Below are 18844 nucleotides of genomic sequence, written 5' to 3'. Positions count from 1 at the left end.
AGGAAATGCTGTAAAGAGTCAGAATGCAGTAAGTTAGAATTTGCATATCTGCAATGTACTATGTTTTAAAAAATTGAAGAGATAAACTCATGTTTATTTTATCTGTTCTACAATTTCACTTTAGTATGTTAGATCTACCTGGTAACATAGTTCAGGTAATAGAAACATCACCATTTAAAGTTATGATCAATCAATTTTCTACTAAATATCAAAGGAAGTTATAAATCAAAATTACTTCATCATATCTCACCACTGAGCTTCAGGCATGTCAAATTTTTAAATAATAGACAACCTACTGCTAATGTATTAAATAACAAGAAAATAAATATAATTCAGTACTTACACTTGTTGTCACATCGACTTTTTCACCTTTCTGCAGTAATGTATTTATTATTCCAACATGTCCATACATAGCTGCTGTGTGAATACTTCTTGCACCATTCTATAAATAAATAATAGTCATAGAAGTCAAACGTAATTAAATACTACCACAGTACAACAAACATTAATTAAAAATTCGATCATTATATGAAATCAATCAGTTACGTTAAAATAATTAATGCTGAACAGCTGATGAAATAGCTCTTTTTTAATAATACAGGACCTAATTAATAACAGCTCAAAATATATATATATATATATATATATATGCATTTACTTTTAACTCAACCTTAATGCCCATGATATTTGTATCAGTACAATATAATATAATGCAATATACAATACTGTGGAATACAATAAAGTTGAAATTTAATAACAATAATAATAATTGCAATATGAGTATTGTCACGTGTTCGCGGCTAGATCAGGATATTGAGAGATTGACAATTGAAAATGTTTATATAATTACAATTTATTAATTAAAGAACATAAGTGAAACAAGTCAAATCGATAATAATGACAATTATAAACAACTAACAATAACAAATAAACAAATAATATTCTTAGTACTCACAACCACAACAATAATAATAATAATAAATGCCTGTAATAAACAGATATTAATCATAGTAAACAGAATTTAAAGTTATCATCAAGATTTATTCACAGGTAGATAAATAATGAAAACCAGAATTCAGTCCCATTGACAAAAGATGTTAGCATGACTGCTAGTCTTAACACTTTTAACCACTAGTTTTGCATTAACAACACTAGTACAACATATAGAAAAGTATAAAGTTCTTCCACTGCAAATATCTTTGTTGTTCACAAATAAAACTACCCTAACAATTTATGAATGAAATTTAGTACATTATTTCTTTCATTTATAGTCTTACAGTAACTCACCGAACCATTTCTTGCTTTCGTGTACTGACATTAGTTGTGACGTCACCTTAATCGCGTCGAATTCATGTAATAACTCCTCTATCGTAGCACTCTCATCTCGCAAACTGACATCATAACGTCTTGCATAGACTCATTTCGCAGAACCCTCATCGCAGACTTCATCTCACAGATTGACATCATAATGTCTCGCTTAGCACTGATTCACAGAACTGATTTCAACTGGTCTTTCCCGGAGAATTTATACTCCTATTCTCTTTACTTGCCCGACTGGACCCAACTCGAAGCGTGAGAATGATCATCCGCCCTCACATATTCCCATGAAATTCCTACCCTAGTCTGGTAATTCTTTTCATGGTACAACATTTGTTTAGGTGTCAGTGGGCAGTATTACAAAAGACGATTCTTAAACGAATCTGTTACCTTTACTAAAAGGGTTTCTTTTAGCCCCTTTCTGGATTCCTCCCTTTAATATATTTTCTACTACTTTCTTCTTAATTGGTAGGAATCCATTACTCAGGTATGTTATACCGGTATTTTTACAGTATATTACAGTACAATATAATGTATAATACAATAGAGCTAATATAATAGCAGTATGATTAGATCCTAGTTAAAATTAATTTTTTCCCTTGCTTTTTATCCATGTTTAATACTTTTACAGGCAAAAAGAAGAAAGAAGAAACAAAAGAACCTAGAAGTTCTCAACAGTTAATTCAGCTCAGCCAAACTGCTAGAAGAAGAAGAAAAATCTCTACAACCTAAATTTACCTTCTTTATTTTTCTGTTAAGCCTCTGGAACCACCTCAAGGTATTACTTCAGAGGATGAATGAGGATTATATATATGAATGTAAATGAAGTGTAATCTTGTACAGTTTCAGGTCGACCATTCCAGAGATGTGTAGTTAATCGAAACTTAACCACTAAAGAACACCGAATAGCCTTGAGTAAAATAATTTACAAACACAATCTACAAAGGATTGGAATGCAATCCCATATTCTGTCAATCGTAAAATAAAAATAAATACATAACAGCCACTAAAAATAAAACACTCACCAGATAGAAAGCCCTGCAGCAAAGCACTAATGTCTAGGTTTTGCAATGAAAATTGGGATAATATATTTCCTGATATCGTTACATTCCATACCATACTTTTACAGAGCTCTCCTTTATCAGTATCAGTTCCTGGGTTTGTAAACATTACTCTCAATGTAATTTTTAATTAAATTTTATTTAAAAAAAAAATGTTACTATACACAGAGATCTCTGCAAAAAACTGAACAAAAGTAGGAGAAGGAAAAAAATTATTGCAATTAATAATTATACTCTGCTGCTAGGATGTAATTTTGTATAACATTTTATATATATATATATGTACTAGCATTGTGGCTTCGAGTTTCCAGTCACGGTCAATTTCTTTTTAATTTTATGCTTTCTATTCAAGTAACCGGAGGCATGGCTATGTTGGTTGAGCTACCGCGCAGTATACAATTGCATCCCTTAAAAAATCAGAATTCCAAAAAGCCAAAAACTGTTTTTAAATATTTATCTGAAGAGTATTTGCAAGCCTATTGGATATCTTGTTTAGTATAGTCAGAAATTGGGAAACACATTGATAAAATTTTTTTTTACCGTTCAACCGTTTCAAGGTCGAATTTCGAAAAATCTTGAAATTGGTTTTTAGATATTCAAATGAAGGTACATTCATCAAAAATCATGATATCTTCATCTGTCATCAAAAAAAAAGTAAATTTCATTGTTACTTCATTTTAATCCTTTAAACTGGGATTTTACAAAATCTAGAAATTACTTATTAGATATTTAGATGACAATTACGTACACTAAAAATCAAAGAGATATCTTCATTTGTTACCGAGAAATTAAAAAAAAAGTTGGGGCTATGTCGGATCGCACGACCGTTGGTTAACGTGAAACGTTACAGACCTTGGATGAAGTTCCTCAGAGCTACAGACCGACAACTTAACTGTAGAGTTAAATGGAATGGCTACCATCGTATTTTTTTTAAAGAAAACTCTAAGTCTCTAATGGAAAATTTTATTTCCTTGATTCGGCCAACTCTACAGATAAATTGGTCGGTCTTATGTCAGCGAGTCACTTTTAGTGTATTGGATTGAAATAAAAAGCGAGACATTGACTGCGTATTAAATTTAATTTTAACATAAAACAGACACTAAATGGTACATTATATTTATTTCGACTAATATTAGACGACAATTTTGTTCAACATTGGTCTGTGATATGAGACGTAAGAGACATAAGGCATAATAAGCAGCGGTAGAATAGAAATGGTCGCGCCGTCGGCGTCGTTCACTGAGCGCACCGTGCCAGCTTTGCGACGCCCCCGAAACAGTATCGCTCGCTCGGCACCGAACATCGGTGTACCTGTACGTGGCCCATAACCTCCCCTTTCTAATGATATGGGTAATTTATATTTCCGGCTGGCTTTTGCGCGGGCTGAAGCTGACATATTGAATTTTAAATTTTTTTAAATTTTTTTTCTTTAATTTTTTACACATAAATATTATTCAAAATACCCTTATTATTACTTAAATCGATTTATCTCGACAAACTCTAAACACAAACACACGGATCACCGCGCTATCATGTCTAAGTCGTGAAGTACACTGAATGGAAATGAGCGAGAGCGCCAGTTTTGGCCGATTTGCGCTGTGCCCCCTCCCCGACAAAGCGCTCACCAGTGACGCAAATCAAAATCGTATCTGTGAGCTGACCATGTAAGTTACAAAATGACACCGTATTTACCTCTCTTAGACCAATAGTTAGGGAGTTATTAAGGCAGGGCGATATAGACCTTTTCGTTACGCTAAAATTTCGATGTGATTTTAAAGACGTTTCACGTAAAAAAAAAAAAAAAATACTAAATTTCATTGCTACTCCATTTTTTAATCCTTTAAACTATGAATTTCAAAAAATCCTTTCTTAGTTGCAGTTACTCCTAACAAAAACGTATATACAAATTTTCATTAATCTATCTTCAGTAATTTTTGCTTAGCAAAAACTTACTACTTACGACATGTTTTTTTATATATATCATATTTAATATTACTCATAGAGCACTTTTGAACACTTTTGTTTTTGGTTGGAATATTTTCCAAAATTTAAACAAAAAATTTAGATTAAGAAAAACAATCAGCTTAATTTTTTTAGAAAAAGTTTTATTTTAGAAATGTGTTTTATTATACATTTGAACTGTTTTCATATAGTACTATTGTAATTATTCTAAAAATAGTAATGTTATAAAGGAGAAAAAAGCTTTTATCATTTTATTGGTGTTATTCCCAAAAAATAAAAACAAAAAAGCATTTTCTTTCTTTTTATAACTATTTTTAATTCTTAAAATAATGTACGTTCCACACGCTACAAAGATAAATAAAATAATAGATATACAAAAACAAATCTTTTAACTAAGTAAAAAAGAAATATACAACTAAAGTAAATCAATAACAAAAAATAATATAGAATACATTATATATTCTATATAATAATATAGAATAAAAATAATAACATAATTAACAAGCTTATAATTAAGCAATAGTATTAGGTGGCGTGCATACAAAACATGACTAATTTACTGGAAAGAAATACAGTATTAATTTAATCAAATCAAAAATATATATTTTAAGACTGAAAAAAGTATAATTTTTACACAAGAAATGTCAACTTTTCGTTTGTTAATAATATGCATTGTTTCATTGCAAAAAAACGTTATAGATGTCTTTTTATGATGAATTTATGCAATAAACACTTTGTACTCAGTAGAGAAAATATACAGTTCAAACACAATAGAAATTCTTAATATAAATCTCATTAAAAATGTGTACTTAAGCAACAATTTATAATATTTAAATTAAATATTCCATTTTAAACTAATGTTAATTGAAAAATTCTAGTATTATCTAAAATTTTCTTTTTTTATGAATGTTACTAGCCTACATAAAACAATACGTGTGTTCAATATTTATTTAATAAATAATTACACATATAAAATATAATTTAAACTTATTACACCTTATTACAGTGTTTCAGTTTCTATTTTTAATATTTTACCTAACGATGTAAATGATTTTTCAACCAACTTATTTAAAATTATATTAAAATATTTCCTTTTACAGAAACTGAATTACTCTATTGAGTTTATAAATAATAGTAATAAATAAACATTAATTTTCAGAATAATTTTATTACGTTTTAATTTTAATTGTTTTTTATATTTAAACGTTTATTATGAAAATATTTTAACAATTAAATTTCAAAAACTTTCAGACTTCGACGTTTTTCAATGAAAAAGCTGTGCAAGTTATAGTATGAAAATTGGCGTAGCCGGGAAAGTCAAGCAATATTTTGCCATTTTTTTTTAAACCGTTAATGGATGAAAAGGTACTTTAATTCGAAAATCTGAATATCAACTAAAAGGTTAAAGAGTATGGGATTACAATACCTTCAGCACTTCACTGTTGATAACATTCACCGTGAGTCCAGCCTACACTATACATTTCAACCAATCAGAGATGGTAACATTTAACAGTTACATCCCTCACAGTAGTTTTTATACTACCAACCAGAAATTAACTACAATTTCATTTATGTAATATGATAAGTAATTCTCTAGCAACATTGCGTAATGCTCCAAACCTGAATTTAGTAATAACTCCAAAATCTAGAAATATACTCCAACCAAATTAGACTTAGAGAAAAAAAAAATTACCTGGACTTTTATAAGTGAAAATGCTAAAAGAGCTTATAATAAACGTAAAAAAATAAATGCCTGAGCGGAAGTTGTGGAAGGGAGATTTGGGTGGTTGGGGGTTAGAAAAAAATTTCCAATACAAAAGTTGTAGATCACGCAAAAATCTACAACTTTTGTAGAGGTCACTTTTTAACATAACCTCAGAATTTCCGAGAAAAATGCGAAAAATCTTTTCTTTTTTTTTCGTTAATTATTTTTCATTTCCACAAATATAATTAAGTTTTGATGAAACTTGGTGAAACTTGGTTCTGTGTCTTAAATAAGCAAAAAATCTTTTGTGGTTTCTAACCACAAACTTTCACCGGAAATCGCAACCCTCCACCACCACCGTTCGCACATTTATTTTTTTACATTTATTATAAGTCCCTTTACCATTTCCACTTATAAAAGTCCAGGTAACAATTTTTTTCTCCCTAAATGAGTTATTTCGATCTGTTTACAATTGACTATGCCACATACAAAAAAGGTAAACACTTCTTTTATACATTTTTGTTTTAATTGTTATGTGATCTGAAATTTTAAATGCTGACATAGCCAAAAATAATAAAATATATATATATATTAGAATAATAATTCTTGTTAACGTTATAAAATATAAAATAATAAATTTGTCATTTGTTTAAGGAACATTTATTAATCTTCTGTGTGAAGAAGCATATTAAGAAACAAAGATAACAGATTTGCTTTATATTATTTCACAAATTATTTAGAATTTTTTTTTATATAATAACAAAGATGTTCAATAATACACATTTAATTAAACTGAGATTAGTTCTTGTTTTTTTTAAAAGTATTTCTTGATAAATGATAAAGAGAATCAGGTTCGGTAAAAAAAAAGAAAATGAACATTCTTTGTCGTATCCTTTATTAAACAATCTAAAAAGAGGTTTAAGTGAACATTAAATTAACTTAATTGGCTGCTTTTAAAATGCATTATTAAATTTCTTAGGTGATGAATGATTTTTTTGAAATAAGAATACGTAGGTCAATTGAGAAAAATATTCATTCTTTACACCATCTAATTGGCAAAGGAAAAAGACTTTCTTAGTACTCCAATGTAGGTTGAAATTAATCTTTTTTTTTCATATAAAAAAAAATTTAGCCTTATAACAAAAAAAAAACGATGTCTGATATAGCATCATTCAAATATAATAGATATGAATAAAACAACAATAAAAACTAATCGTAATATGAATATTGATAGACTATTAACTGAAATACCAACCTTATTAGGCATATGTAGGTATACACCTTTCTTAAAAAGCATCATAGCACAATCGGCGTGCCCATTTAATGAGGCTATATGCATAAGTGTACTGCCATCTTTCGTTCTTTCAAATATTGAAGCTTTAAACTTATCGGCTAATATTTCAATAATTGAAGCGTGACCGTATTCAGCTGCAAGATGCATCGGGGTTCGATCTGAAAAGTTCAACAAAATAAATTCTATAATTAGTCTGGTCGCAAATAAAATATAAAATTAATACAAAATACCGTACTTATCGTTTATCTGCCCGTCACGTACAATCGTTGATTTAAGCAAACCGTCCGCTAGTCTACTACTAAAATTCATTGCAACTTAACTTTGTTGTCTTCATCTGGCTCTAGCCCTTACAGACAACGTCATGTTATGACCTTTTGGACATAGGCGATGTTTCGGTAGAACCCCGGCCTCAATAAAGAACTGCACGGCGTTCTGTTCCGTATTTGGTAGTTGCCAAATGTTCATTTCGTAAATTATAGGCACAAAACCTTTGATTGAAGTGAAATACTGACTAGAATAAAAACAAGAAGTATTCGAAAGATATCAATTGAATGATAAGCGCTGCTGTCAATAGAGACTTGTTATCAAATCGTTTTAATTATAAAATATAATGAAATTTAAGTAAATAATATATAGCTAACATGTAAATTGATTACTACTTATTGTTTGAACCCGTTGGAATGGCAACGGGGAGGGGGGCAGATAACCGTTAAGAACCCAAATACTAAATGCGCTAAAAGAAAATATAAAAGTTAAGCGTAAATTTGTTACTTAAAAAGAACCCTTTAAAACAAACAGGAGTAATTGTTTTAATTTTGAACACTAATGTACTTTGTTGTCATTTCAAATAATTCAATTTTTTATATTCTATAAAATATACACTGCTCAAAACATAAATAATTGTGTAAGGATTTTAATACATACTACAACTAAAATTGCGAAATTTTAATATATAATTTATTATATATTAATATTACGACCGATCGTAGGAAAACTTCAAGTCTTATGCTTAAGAACGAAGAATAGTTGAAATGTTTTCCCAGAATCATACATAAAATTAACATATAGATTCTCCCCTTCAAAAAATGTTATCTAGTAATATCTGATGATATAATACGAGGACTACTCGGAAATTAACTTCCGGTCATCGATATTGAGCAAAAGAGTGGGGGTAGCGGTTGTTTTCTTTCTTTTTCCTGTTTAGCCCCCGATAATTACCTTTCAGATAATACTTCAGAGGATGAATGAGGATGATATGTATGAGTGTAGTCTTGTACAGTCTCAGTTCAACCATTCCTGAGATGTGTAGTTAATTGAAACTCCGGTAACCACCGGAGAGTTAATTGAAACTCTCTTTTTAACCACTAAAGAACACCGGTATCCACGATCTAGTAATAAAATTCGTGTAGAAATAACTGACTTTACTAAGATTTGAACGCTGGAACTCTCGACTTCGAAGTCAGCTGATTTGGGAAGAAGCGTTCACCACTAGACTAGCCCGGTGGGTTGGAGGTAGCGGTTCTATCTCTGCATAATTGAACAGCCCAGTACAGTGCGGTTCTAGTAGTAGTATTATTAGAAATATCACTCGCTTGTTTTTTCATGTAAAACTCTTATTCAAAATGCCTGCTGTCATAGAAACTTCCGCTGATTGTGAGGTGTGTGCCGTCATCCGTTTCCTTCACGCAAAAAGCTTGTCAGCTGCTGAAATTCATCGTGAACTTTGTGCCGTATAAGGAATAAATATAATAAGTGAGGGCCGTAAGACAATGGTGCCGTATATTTCGAGAAGGTTGAATATTTACGCAATGAAAGAAGTGGTTGACCCTCAATTGCCACAGGTGAACTTGATGCAAACGTCGATGTGAAAATTCGAGAAAATCGTCGATCACGATAATAAAATTATCCGAATTTTTTCCTCACATACCGTGAACAGTTCTTGACTCATGTCAAGGAATTCGACGGCGATATGAGATACGGGTAAAATTTGTTAACGTGGAAACAAAAGCTCAATCAATGCAGTGGGGGCACACCAGTTCTCCTCGAAAAGCCGTAAAGGTCCGTCAAACACTTTCCTCAAAAAAGCTGACGGCATCGTTTTTACTGGAACCGTAAAGGTGTGATATAAGTTGATCATATGGATATAGGCCCTACAATTAAGGGTAGAACTTTTTGCAAGAAATTGATGAAAATGATGAAATTGATGAAAATGATATGGGTCATACAAACAAACGACGCGGCATTCTGCATTCAGGCATCGTGGCAATTTTCTTCATGGCAATTGCTCGTTCGCATATTGCAGTTCGCTCTCAACGCCAAATCGACAGTTTCAAACGGGAGCTGTTTAACCATCCTCCTTACAGTTCTGATTTGGCTCCCGTGATTATCACCTTTTCCCGAAAATGAAAAATATGGTTAGTGACGCAGCGTTTTGAAAATGACAAGAAGTTGAAAAACGGGTCATTACCTGGCTTAATTCACAGGCGGCAGAGTTTTATGATAAGCGTATTCCAATTTTGTTTATATATGTGACAAGGCCTTAATTTGGACGGCAATTATGTAAAAAGGTAGCTAAAAGATTTAGCTGTTGTGTGTGTGTGTGTGTGTGTGTGTGTGTGTGTGTGTGTGTGTGTGTGCGCATATATATATATATATATATGTGTGTGTGTGTGTGTGTGTGTGTGTGTGTGTGTGTGTTATACATAATAAATTGGTTTTTTATCAATTACTTTTTTTAATACCGAATTGGAAGTTACTTTCCGAATAGCCTCCTTAACTTAACGGCGATAATTAGTAATTCGCGAATTTGGTTTTCAAAAAATTAATTCATCATTTCTCAGTCGTTTATAATCGAAAACTTTTTTCTTATTTTACTTTCATTTCATACAATGGATATTAATGCTTTACACAATTATTCAGATTTCTCATATACATAAGATTTTTAATTTACAATTTCTCCTTTACGGATATAGAATAATTTTGACCGTTATAAAACTGAATAATGTAAAAGATTAACTGAATGCGTTGTAAAAAATTAAATTTAAAAAAAGATCAAATATTATTTTGATATCTGATTCATTTACACGGGATTCCATAGTTTCATTATACAGAATGCCTAAATTGATATTTTTCCAATAACGTTATTTTGTTTCACCTTCTAGAAAAAATAAATGGTAAACAGAAATTTAAGAGATAAAACTGGCTTCGTTTTTTATTATGTGAAGGTTTAAGAGTTATGAAATACCAAATATCGGCAATTTTCAAAAACGTTATTCATAATAGACTATCTTCTAGCAGTAAGTTTATCCTGTATAATTTTAAACGGAAAACAAGAAAAGGTATATATATATACCATTTATACATTTATTTATTACGTAAAAAGGTGTAATATTAAATGATGTAGCAACTCTTAAAAAAGGGATAGCACAGTGTTGGCATTACTTGATTATCAGTATTTATTGTTATGTGTCAGTGTCACACTTCGTACAACGTAAATAAACATATTCTCTTCTCAACTTACGTTGAGTTTACTATCTTCTACCCTTGTTAGGATAATTAAAATGACACTCTGCGTTTTTTTTTTAATGCAAACAAATTAAAAGCAAAAAAACCGGCAATGAATGGTATAAAATTTCCGAATATGCCGGTCAAGTTATGCAATTCATTTTTGAAAAAATTTTCTGGTACAACCAGAAAGTTCAGTAAAGCTAAAAAATATAAACTTCAATAGTCGGGGGAAAGAAAAAATACAACGTTATGTGTTACAAAATATTAACCAAAAATCTTCAATTAGTTTCAGTTATTTCTTCATCGACATATTAAAAAAAAACCTTTTATCTAATAAATTTTAATGTTACCGATTTAAATTTTTTTGTAATATAAAATTATTTGTTTGATTTTAAATCTAATTTTTGAAGTCAAGCTGCTCAACAAAATAAACTAACCATAATGTTTAATATTAACATATTAAAATAACAAGAAATACCAAAGAATAAGGGCTATCAAAAAATAGGATTTTTACATTTTAAATGCAAAACTTGCAATATGGATTTAAATTTAAAATATATTAAAAAAAAAAAACATTTTTTGTTACCACAGACAATTGGAGTGTAATGGGCAAAACGTTTTATAGCGGTTTAAAGACCTACCTATTGATTTAGACAATGTAGATGTAAAAAGCTTATTTTACTTCCTTTTCTGAAGCAAGATACAGCTTTAAAAAAGAAAAGTAGTTTGCGAGGGGGTGAAAATTAAATAAAAATGTTTGGTAACTCCTGATTTTGATAAAAAAACTTAAACTTTTATAAGGAAAACGTTTTGCTAAAGTATCCCAGTAAAGATATTAAATTTTATTTTGGCCAAAACAACCCCCCTTTTTCCAATTTTTGTAAAAATTTAATACATCCTTTCTCTCCGAAGGTAGTAGCTGTCTACAAAGTTTGAAGAAAATCAGTCGATGGATCCCGAGTTACAAGACCAAATACAGGCCAATACGTACGTACGTACGTACGTACATATAACAAAATAAGTACAAACTTCCGTTTGAAAGAATCTATTTTTTGAACATGGGAGAATTAGAATAAAAAGTTTTTTGTCATAGATTATTAACTATTTACATAAATTTATTTATTTTTCGTTGAATTCTTTTTACTGTCTGGTACGAAGTAAACAAGGCAAGTATTGTGATCGCGAAAAAAATCCGGTTTTCAGATTTCAACAGAAATATCCGTTTTGACCATCCCTGAATCTACTTTGACTAGTTTCGGCGTGACGTTTGTACGTATGTATATCGCATAACTCAAAAACGATTAGCCGTAGGATGTTGAAATTTTCGATTTAGGACTGTTGTAACATCTAATTATGCACCTCCCGTTTTGATTGCAATGGACTGAACCAAAAGTGTCCAAAAAAAGCCCAAAATCCAAAATTTTCTTAGCTGCAGTAATAAGCCCTCATTGAGAGCTTTTCAACGATATATCATAACCAACGATTATTGGTTACAAAATTATAACCAAATAAAATTTTAATTAATGAAATATTTTGATCTTACAAGAGAAAGGAACATCGGTTCGAATTCGACTTCATTTTATCTTTCTTTTTAACTTTTTTTTAATTTAAATATTTATTAATAATTATTAACCTGTGATTGTAAAAAAAAATTGAATAAATAAATGATTCAATAACAATAAAAAAAATCAGAAATTACTAGAGAAATAAAATTTTATGTACTTTTAAAAATGTGTATATGCAATTTAATAGGCCTTACAAGGAAGTCCTGTGGTATTCCCAGAATTTTTTAAATGTCTCCTTAAGACATAAAACCTAAAAAAACCTATTTCCTTTTTACCGATCTGTATACATTCCCGTTATAGCTATAGCTGCTATTGCAACATCGCTATAACCGGAAACGGGACAATTATCTACAGTTTACTAACAGTTCATTTGATACCCAATTCATAAAGTCATATTTATAGTGTTAAAAACGTAGTTATTTTATAGTGGTAGTTTTTAATAGTTTTATTTCTTTTAGCTTATTTTATATATATTTTCTGGTTTATTTTTATTTAAAATGTGAAAATGGTTGCTGCAAAATTCACCGCCACTTATATGAAAAAAAAAAAAAAAAAAAAAAACACGAAGAAAAAAGCGAAACACTTTCGTCATTATAAATAACAAGAGAAAAATGCAGAAAAACCACATAAAGAGTAGTTACCCAGCATGCACTTCTGACTAAATGCAGTATTATGTTTTTAATCTATTTTTTTTTTTTTTTTTACCTTAACTACTACTCATTGTTTTTTTTTAAGTTTCACGAGAAAATTATTTAGAATTGGGCTATCGCAACCCAAGTCTAAATAATATAAATAGTAATGATGTGATAAACAAATAAAAAAATATCTTCCAATCTTCTACGTATCTTTCAATTACAAAATATATTTCTTTTAAATTATCTGGAAGAAAGTGACTCCATAAGACCATAAAAATATAAATTTCTATTAAAAAATTACATTGAAACTGGTGTATTCGAAAATAAATTATCAGAACCGTTATGATCATTTCCAACAAAAAAAAAAACTCTAGAAATCACCAATTAATAAGAGAATTATTAACATGATTAAAAAAACGCAAAGGGAAACATCATATAATATTCCAGAAATTTTTAATAAAATATCTGTATGAACAAAAAAGAAAAATTTTGAAAATATACAAATTGCTTACCTTGACAGTCGGGAATGGAAGCACTGGCACGAACTCCATAAAAATATTTAACTAATGTTTCATCACCTTCAGCTGATGCTATATGAAGAGGTGTTTGCCCTTCACCCTGTATAATAAAACGACACAATCAACAAAATACTGATTGAAATATTTAAAATATTAAGTAGATTTTAGGAAATTCAATAAAGAGTTGAGTTCATTGATCATTAATAATTTTCATCATTCCTGATTACTGCATGATGTAATATATTAACTACTCTCTAAAGCCATTATTAATTCATACTAGCTCAAAAAAACTACCATATATGAATAGTTCTTTCATTGAGATTCAATTAAGCCTAGATAACTCTGAGTTCAGACAAAGAAATGTACGTATTAATTAGACTATTGTGAGTCTAATTAATACGTACATACGGCATACAGGGTGTAAGATATAAGATGCGTCTCAAACAATCCCTCTCATTCAAATGTCAACCTCACCATCACGCGTGGTAGCATGGATGGCTGTACAGCGTAACCTGTACTCACAGATGAGGCTATGGCAACCGAGCGATCAGCGGTATAAATGATCACCCTTCTACCAAGTATCAACATCCTCTGGGGAGGATGGGTGAGCGGGTAGAAGACAGGATACCATTTAATTTATCCAGGTTTAGATATAAATTCACAATCTAGTTGTGGCAAAAGTGAAGATTAGACTCAAGAAAATTGGGAGCGGCAGCAGAAGAGATTACTGTTATTTAGAGAAGTTAAGGGAACAGGAAACCACTCCCAGGTCCCCCGCATACGTACAGAGGAGGAGAGGATTGAAATTAAGATACGAAATGAAGTTGGAACAGGTGAAGAAATTTCAGTACTTACGGAGCTTTATAACTGATGACCTGACTTGCACAGTAGAAATTAAAACAAGAATATAGAGAAGTAAGCAGGCATTTAATAAGAAGGGAAGACTGCCATGTAGAAAGTTAAACTTAGCGTTAAGGAAATTTTTTATTTGGAGTGTGATGTGGAGCTGAAACACGGACGATGAGAAAGACAGAGAAAAAAAGAATTGAGACTTTTAAAAAGTGGTTGTGGCGCAGAATGATAAGTGTCAGATGGCAAGACCGTATAACAAGTGAAGAAGTATTAAGGTGAATCAAAGAAAACGGGAAAATGTTAAATGTGACTGAATATAGGAAAAGGAACTGGCTAGGACATTATAAAGATGTTATTACACAACAAAGAAGGTGTTTACATAATAAGTACATAATAAAGATGATGCGACTGAAGGCTTGGTGAATGGAAGGAAAGGAAGGAAGATATTTCAAACGATGGATGGTATTATGGAAAAGGGAAAATATGTAGAAACAAGGAGGTTAGCAAAAGATAGAACAAGGTGGAGAGCAACAACCATGACAGGACCTGCCCTAATGGCAGAACAATGAGAATGAAAGAATGAATTGTGAGTCAAAATTATCATTATAGTAATAACAGTAAAAGTTTTAAATATTTAAACCATAATATTACGAAGTCATTTAATTATACAGTGCGTTTCATAATGTTCTTAGGAGTTACAAAAATTCAGTACAAAAAAACTGTTTCACTTATCTAAATGAATGTTGTACGAGGTGATGCAGGGACTCAAACAGTTTTTGTTAAAATCTATAAATGTTCAATATGTGCTCCTCTGATGACACGACACTCATCAACACAAAAGTCTAGCTCTTGCCAAACTCGTTCTAACATGTCATTTTCGATAGAGTTGATTGCATTGATTATGCGATCCTTTAGCTCAGCGATATCGTGCGACATTGTTGGGATAAACACTTTATCTTTCACGTAACCCCAGAGAAAGAAATCACATGGCGTGAGGTCTGGTATCTTGGTGGCCACGGCATAATGTGTTGGTCTTCTTCAGACGCACGTCCTATCCAGCGCCAAGGTAATGTTGTGTTAAGGTACTGTCGAGCCTCGTTATGAAAATGGCAGGACAACCATCTTGCTGGAAAATGAAGTCGTTGAGTAGCTGAGGCATAAGCCATAATTGTAACATAACCAGGTATATCATGCCGGTTACTGTCATTTGCATAAAAAAGAACGGCCCATACACTGCCACACGAGAGATCGCACAAAAACCGTTTACTTTCGGAGAATCCCCAATGTGTTCCACATAAGCGTGTGGGTTTTCAGTTGCCCAAACTCGCACGTTATGACGGTTTACTTTGCCGCTAATATGGAAAATAGCTTCATCGCTGAAAATTATCTTGTTTAGAAAACCTTCATCTAACAACATCTTTCCATGTAACTGTAAACAAAAATCGAGCCTACGTGTTTTATCTCCATCAGAAAGACGCTGGATTAATTGAAGATGGTACGGTTTGCATAATAAACGTTTACGGAGAACTCTCCACACTGTTGTTTTCGGAATTCCTAATTCTCTGCCTGCAGCCGCAGTCGATTTTGACGGGCTGCGAATTAAACTTGCACGGACACGTTCGACATTGACTTCTGAGGTTGATGGACGACCAGTTGATTTTCGCTTGCACAAGCAACCAGTTTCACTGAATTGTTTATACCATGCACCAATTGAATTATCACCTGACAATTCAATTGTCATGTGACAATTGAATTGTCACATGAAATTAATCCTAGACGCACGTCTATGAAATTATTATGAAATTTAATAATTTCATAGACCTTATGAAATTTCAACCGAAACGCACGTTGCACAGAAATTACTGACTTTGACAAGTGAAATTCTAACACAGAAAACGACTTCTCGCTTCCCAAAGCAGCCATTTTCTTTACTGTCGACGCCTAGCGAGCAAATGATTTACTAACTGCCTAGTATATGTGAAAAAAAACTATTTTAAGTACTCTTTCGTACAGTACTTGTTTTATTCTTATAAGTGAAATAGTTTTTTGTTAATGAATTTTCGAAACTCCGAAGAAAATTATGAAATGCTCTGTATAATTTTTTTCTAAACTTAAGAATTACTAATTACGTTGACACAGAAAATTTTGTAAAACCTACGACGTGTGGCTATTAAATAACGAGACTAATGCAGTAAAATATTTAATTTTAATTTTATACATATTTAGTAATTATCCCGTTCAATAAACACCCCTTCCCTATCGCTACAACGCTCAATGTGAATTTTCAATTGTTCGAAACAGCGCTGGAAGTCTTCTTCTGTGAGGTCTTTCATGACGCGTGCCGCTTTTCCTTTCACAGCTTCAACGGTCTGAAATCTTGTTTCTTTTAATGCAAATTTGTCCTTGGAGACCAGATAAAAGTCACATGGTGCCAGATCAGGAGAATAAGGCGGATAGTCTAACACTGGGATGTTATAGTTGGCTAGAAACGTCTTGACAGACAATGCAATGTGAGCCGGTGCGTTGTCCTAATGAGAACCCATGACTTGTTCTTCCACAATTCGGATCGTTTTTTTTCTTTTTTCTTATTTTTCAAACAGTTGAGCAAGGACTTGAATAAAGACAACAATAGTTAACCGACGACGGTCAGATCGGTTCAGATTATCAATTCTTTCAGTATTTTTATCCATTTTTGACGTGGAAGGGCGACCCGGGCGAACATTATCTTCAACGTCTTATCGGCCATCTTGGAAACGCTTAAACCACTCAAATACCTGCGCACGTGACAAAAATTTATTGCCACATACTTTTTTTAATTAAATATTCAAATTTCATAAGAAATTTCACGACAATTCTTTGCTCTAATAAAACACTTATCATTTTTCAGGAAAAACAAAAAAGCAGATGTTATCCGAACAAAGGCCACCGCCAGACTAATATGTCTATAGAAACTAGAGTAGCAAGAATCGAAAGAGAAGTCTTCACACTACACACCTGTCGGTCGTACGAATTTGGCGCATGCGCAGTTCTTCTGTAGTGTATTAGTCTCGTTATTTAATGGCCACACCTCGTAAATTAAACACTTTACAACATGCATTTCTTCATAAAACCCTTAATAAATTTATTATAATACTCTAATTATATTCCGCTCATAAAAATTGAGGAAATAAATATACGAAGTTATTAAATATATAAATCCCTTTATTTTCAATCAAGTATTTAGTTTACCTTCGCATTATAATTTCATTACTTTAAATTACCTTTTAATGTGATCAATTTTTCAAACTAAAATGTGATACTTCGTATCAAGTAAATATTATATGTATGTAATAATAAATACGTTATTTTAAAAACATATTTACGTAATTTTAAACTTATTACGTCACAAATTAAAAAAAAAAAAAATCGAATTAACGATTAACACAAATTATTTAAAATAAAATATAATATAAAAATAACGTGGTGTTGTGTTTTCTTTTGCACTCATTTGGCAAAAGAAAAGAATAATAATCTCAACAATTATCCATTTTAACACCAAATTATTAAACTTTTCAAAAATGTCTATCGTCTGAACTGTTTTTCATCCATTAATCTATAATCGATTGGTAATATTTTCTATATCTCAAAAGCAAAAATTTTACTGGATTTCAATAAGTTTCAGCAGTTGACAAACATAATAGAAAAAACCTTGTGAAAACGGTAAACTGATCCTAAATACAAAAGACAGTTCACCTCTAAAACTAAATTTTTAAAACTCTAATAAATACCTCTAAATTTGGGCGTAATAAAACTGGAAAAAATGTAACAAAAGATTTTACAATTCAATTACACCCAAATTTAGATGAGATATTCTTTTCGTACGATAATCCCTTGGGAACATCATTTTCATTCATTGTTTAAATCCATGAAAAATTTCTTAGGTATTTCAAGATCCAAGGGTTTAGTTAATACTAAAGCAAAACCCTGGGATCTTATAAAGAATGAATGGATTGTGGATTATTCCACAGTCTATTTATTACGTGCTCAAAATGATATAAACAGTTTCATTGTACCAACATTTGAAACATAAAATCAATCTTTCTGTTTGCACTTATAACGAGTTTTTTTAAAAAGTACGCAACCCTAAGATTAAGAAGGTAAAAATCACGCACAGGTAAATTTTATTTCTCCCCACATGTCAGTTCGCAATACTGTAATCAAGGTTAGCAGCCTGTAACAGTTGAAATGTCCTTCTTATGCACTAGAACTATAACAGTATAAATTCGTCTCTATTATGTTAATTATGTCGTTTTCCAAGGACAAACGCTAGTTTATTATTAAGAACTATTGCTCATATAAATCATACGAACGAGTTAAAGACGAGTTAAGGATAAAATTTTCAATTCTTCATTTCTAATAAGTCAATAATATCGCATTTGATTAATACAT

At 31.1% G+C, this 18844-nt stretch overlaps 1 protein-coding gene across 1 annotated transcript in view; it reads right to left on the bottom strand.

Annotated features, from left to right (window-relative positions):
* The window catches only part of nompC (no mechanoreceptor potential C), a 243395-nt gene that overhangs the window by 72698 nt on the left and 151853 nt on the right, over positions 1 to 18844 (bottom strand). Inside the window, exons 7-9 of the mRNA XM_075369639.1 lie at positions 13559 to 13664; positions 7301 to 7497; positions 344 to 442 (exon numbers count right to left, since the gene is read on the bottom strand). Of these exons, the coding sequence (XP_075225754.1) occupies positions 344 to 442; positions 7301 to 7497; positions 13559 to 13664 (402 nt within the window). The remainder of the gene's footprint in view (positions 1 to 343; positions 443 to 7300; positions 7498 to 13558; positions 13665 to 18844) is intronic.

The sequence above is a fragment of the Lycorma delicatula genome, chromosome 6 (genome assembly GCF_047948215.1).
Source record: "Lycorma delicatula isolate Av1 chromosome 6, ASM4794821v1, whole genome shotgun sequence".
Lineage (NCBI taxonomy): Eukaryota > Metazoa > Arthropoda > Insecta > Hemiptera > Fulgoridae > Lycorma > Lycorma delicatula.
The sequence above is the reverse complement of the archived record's forward strand: the minus strand, read 5'-3'. Positions and strand labels throughout refer to the sequence as shown.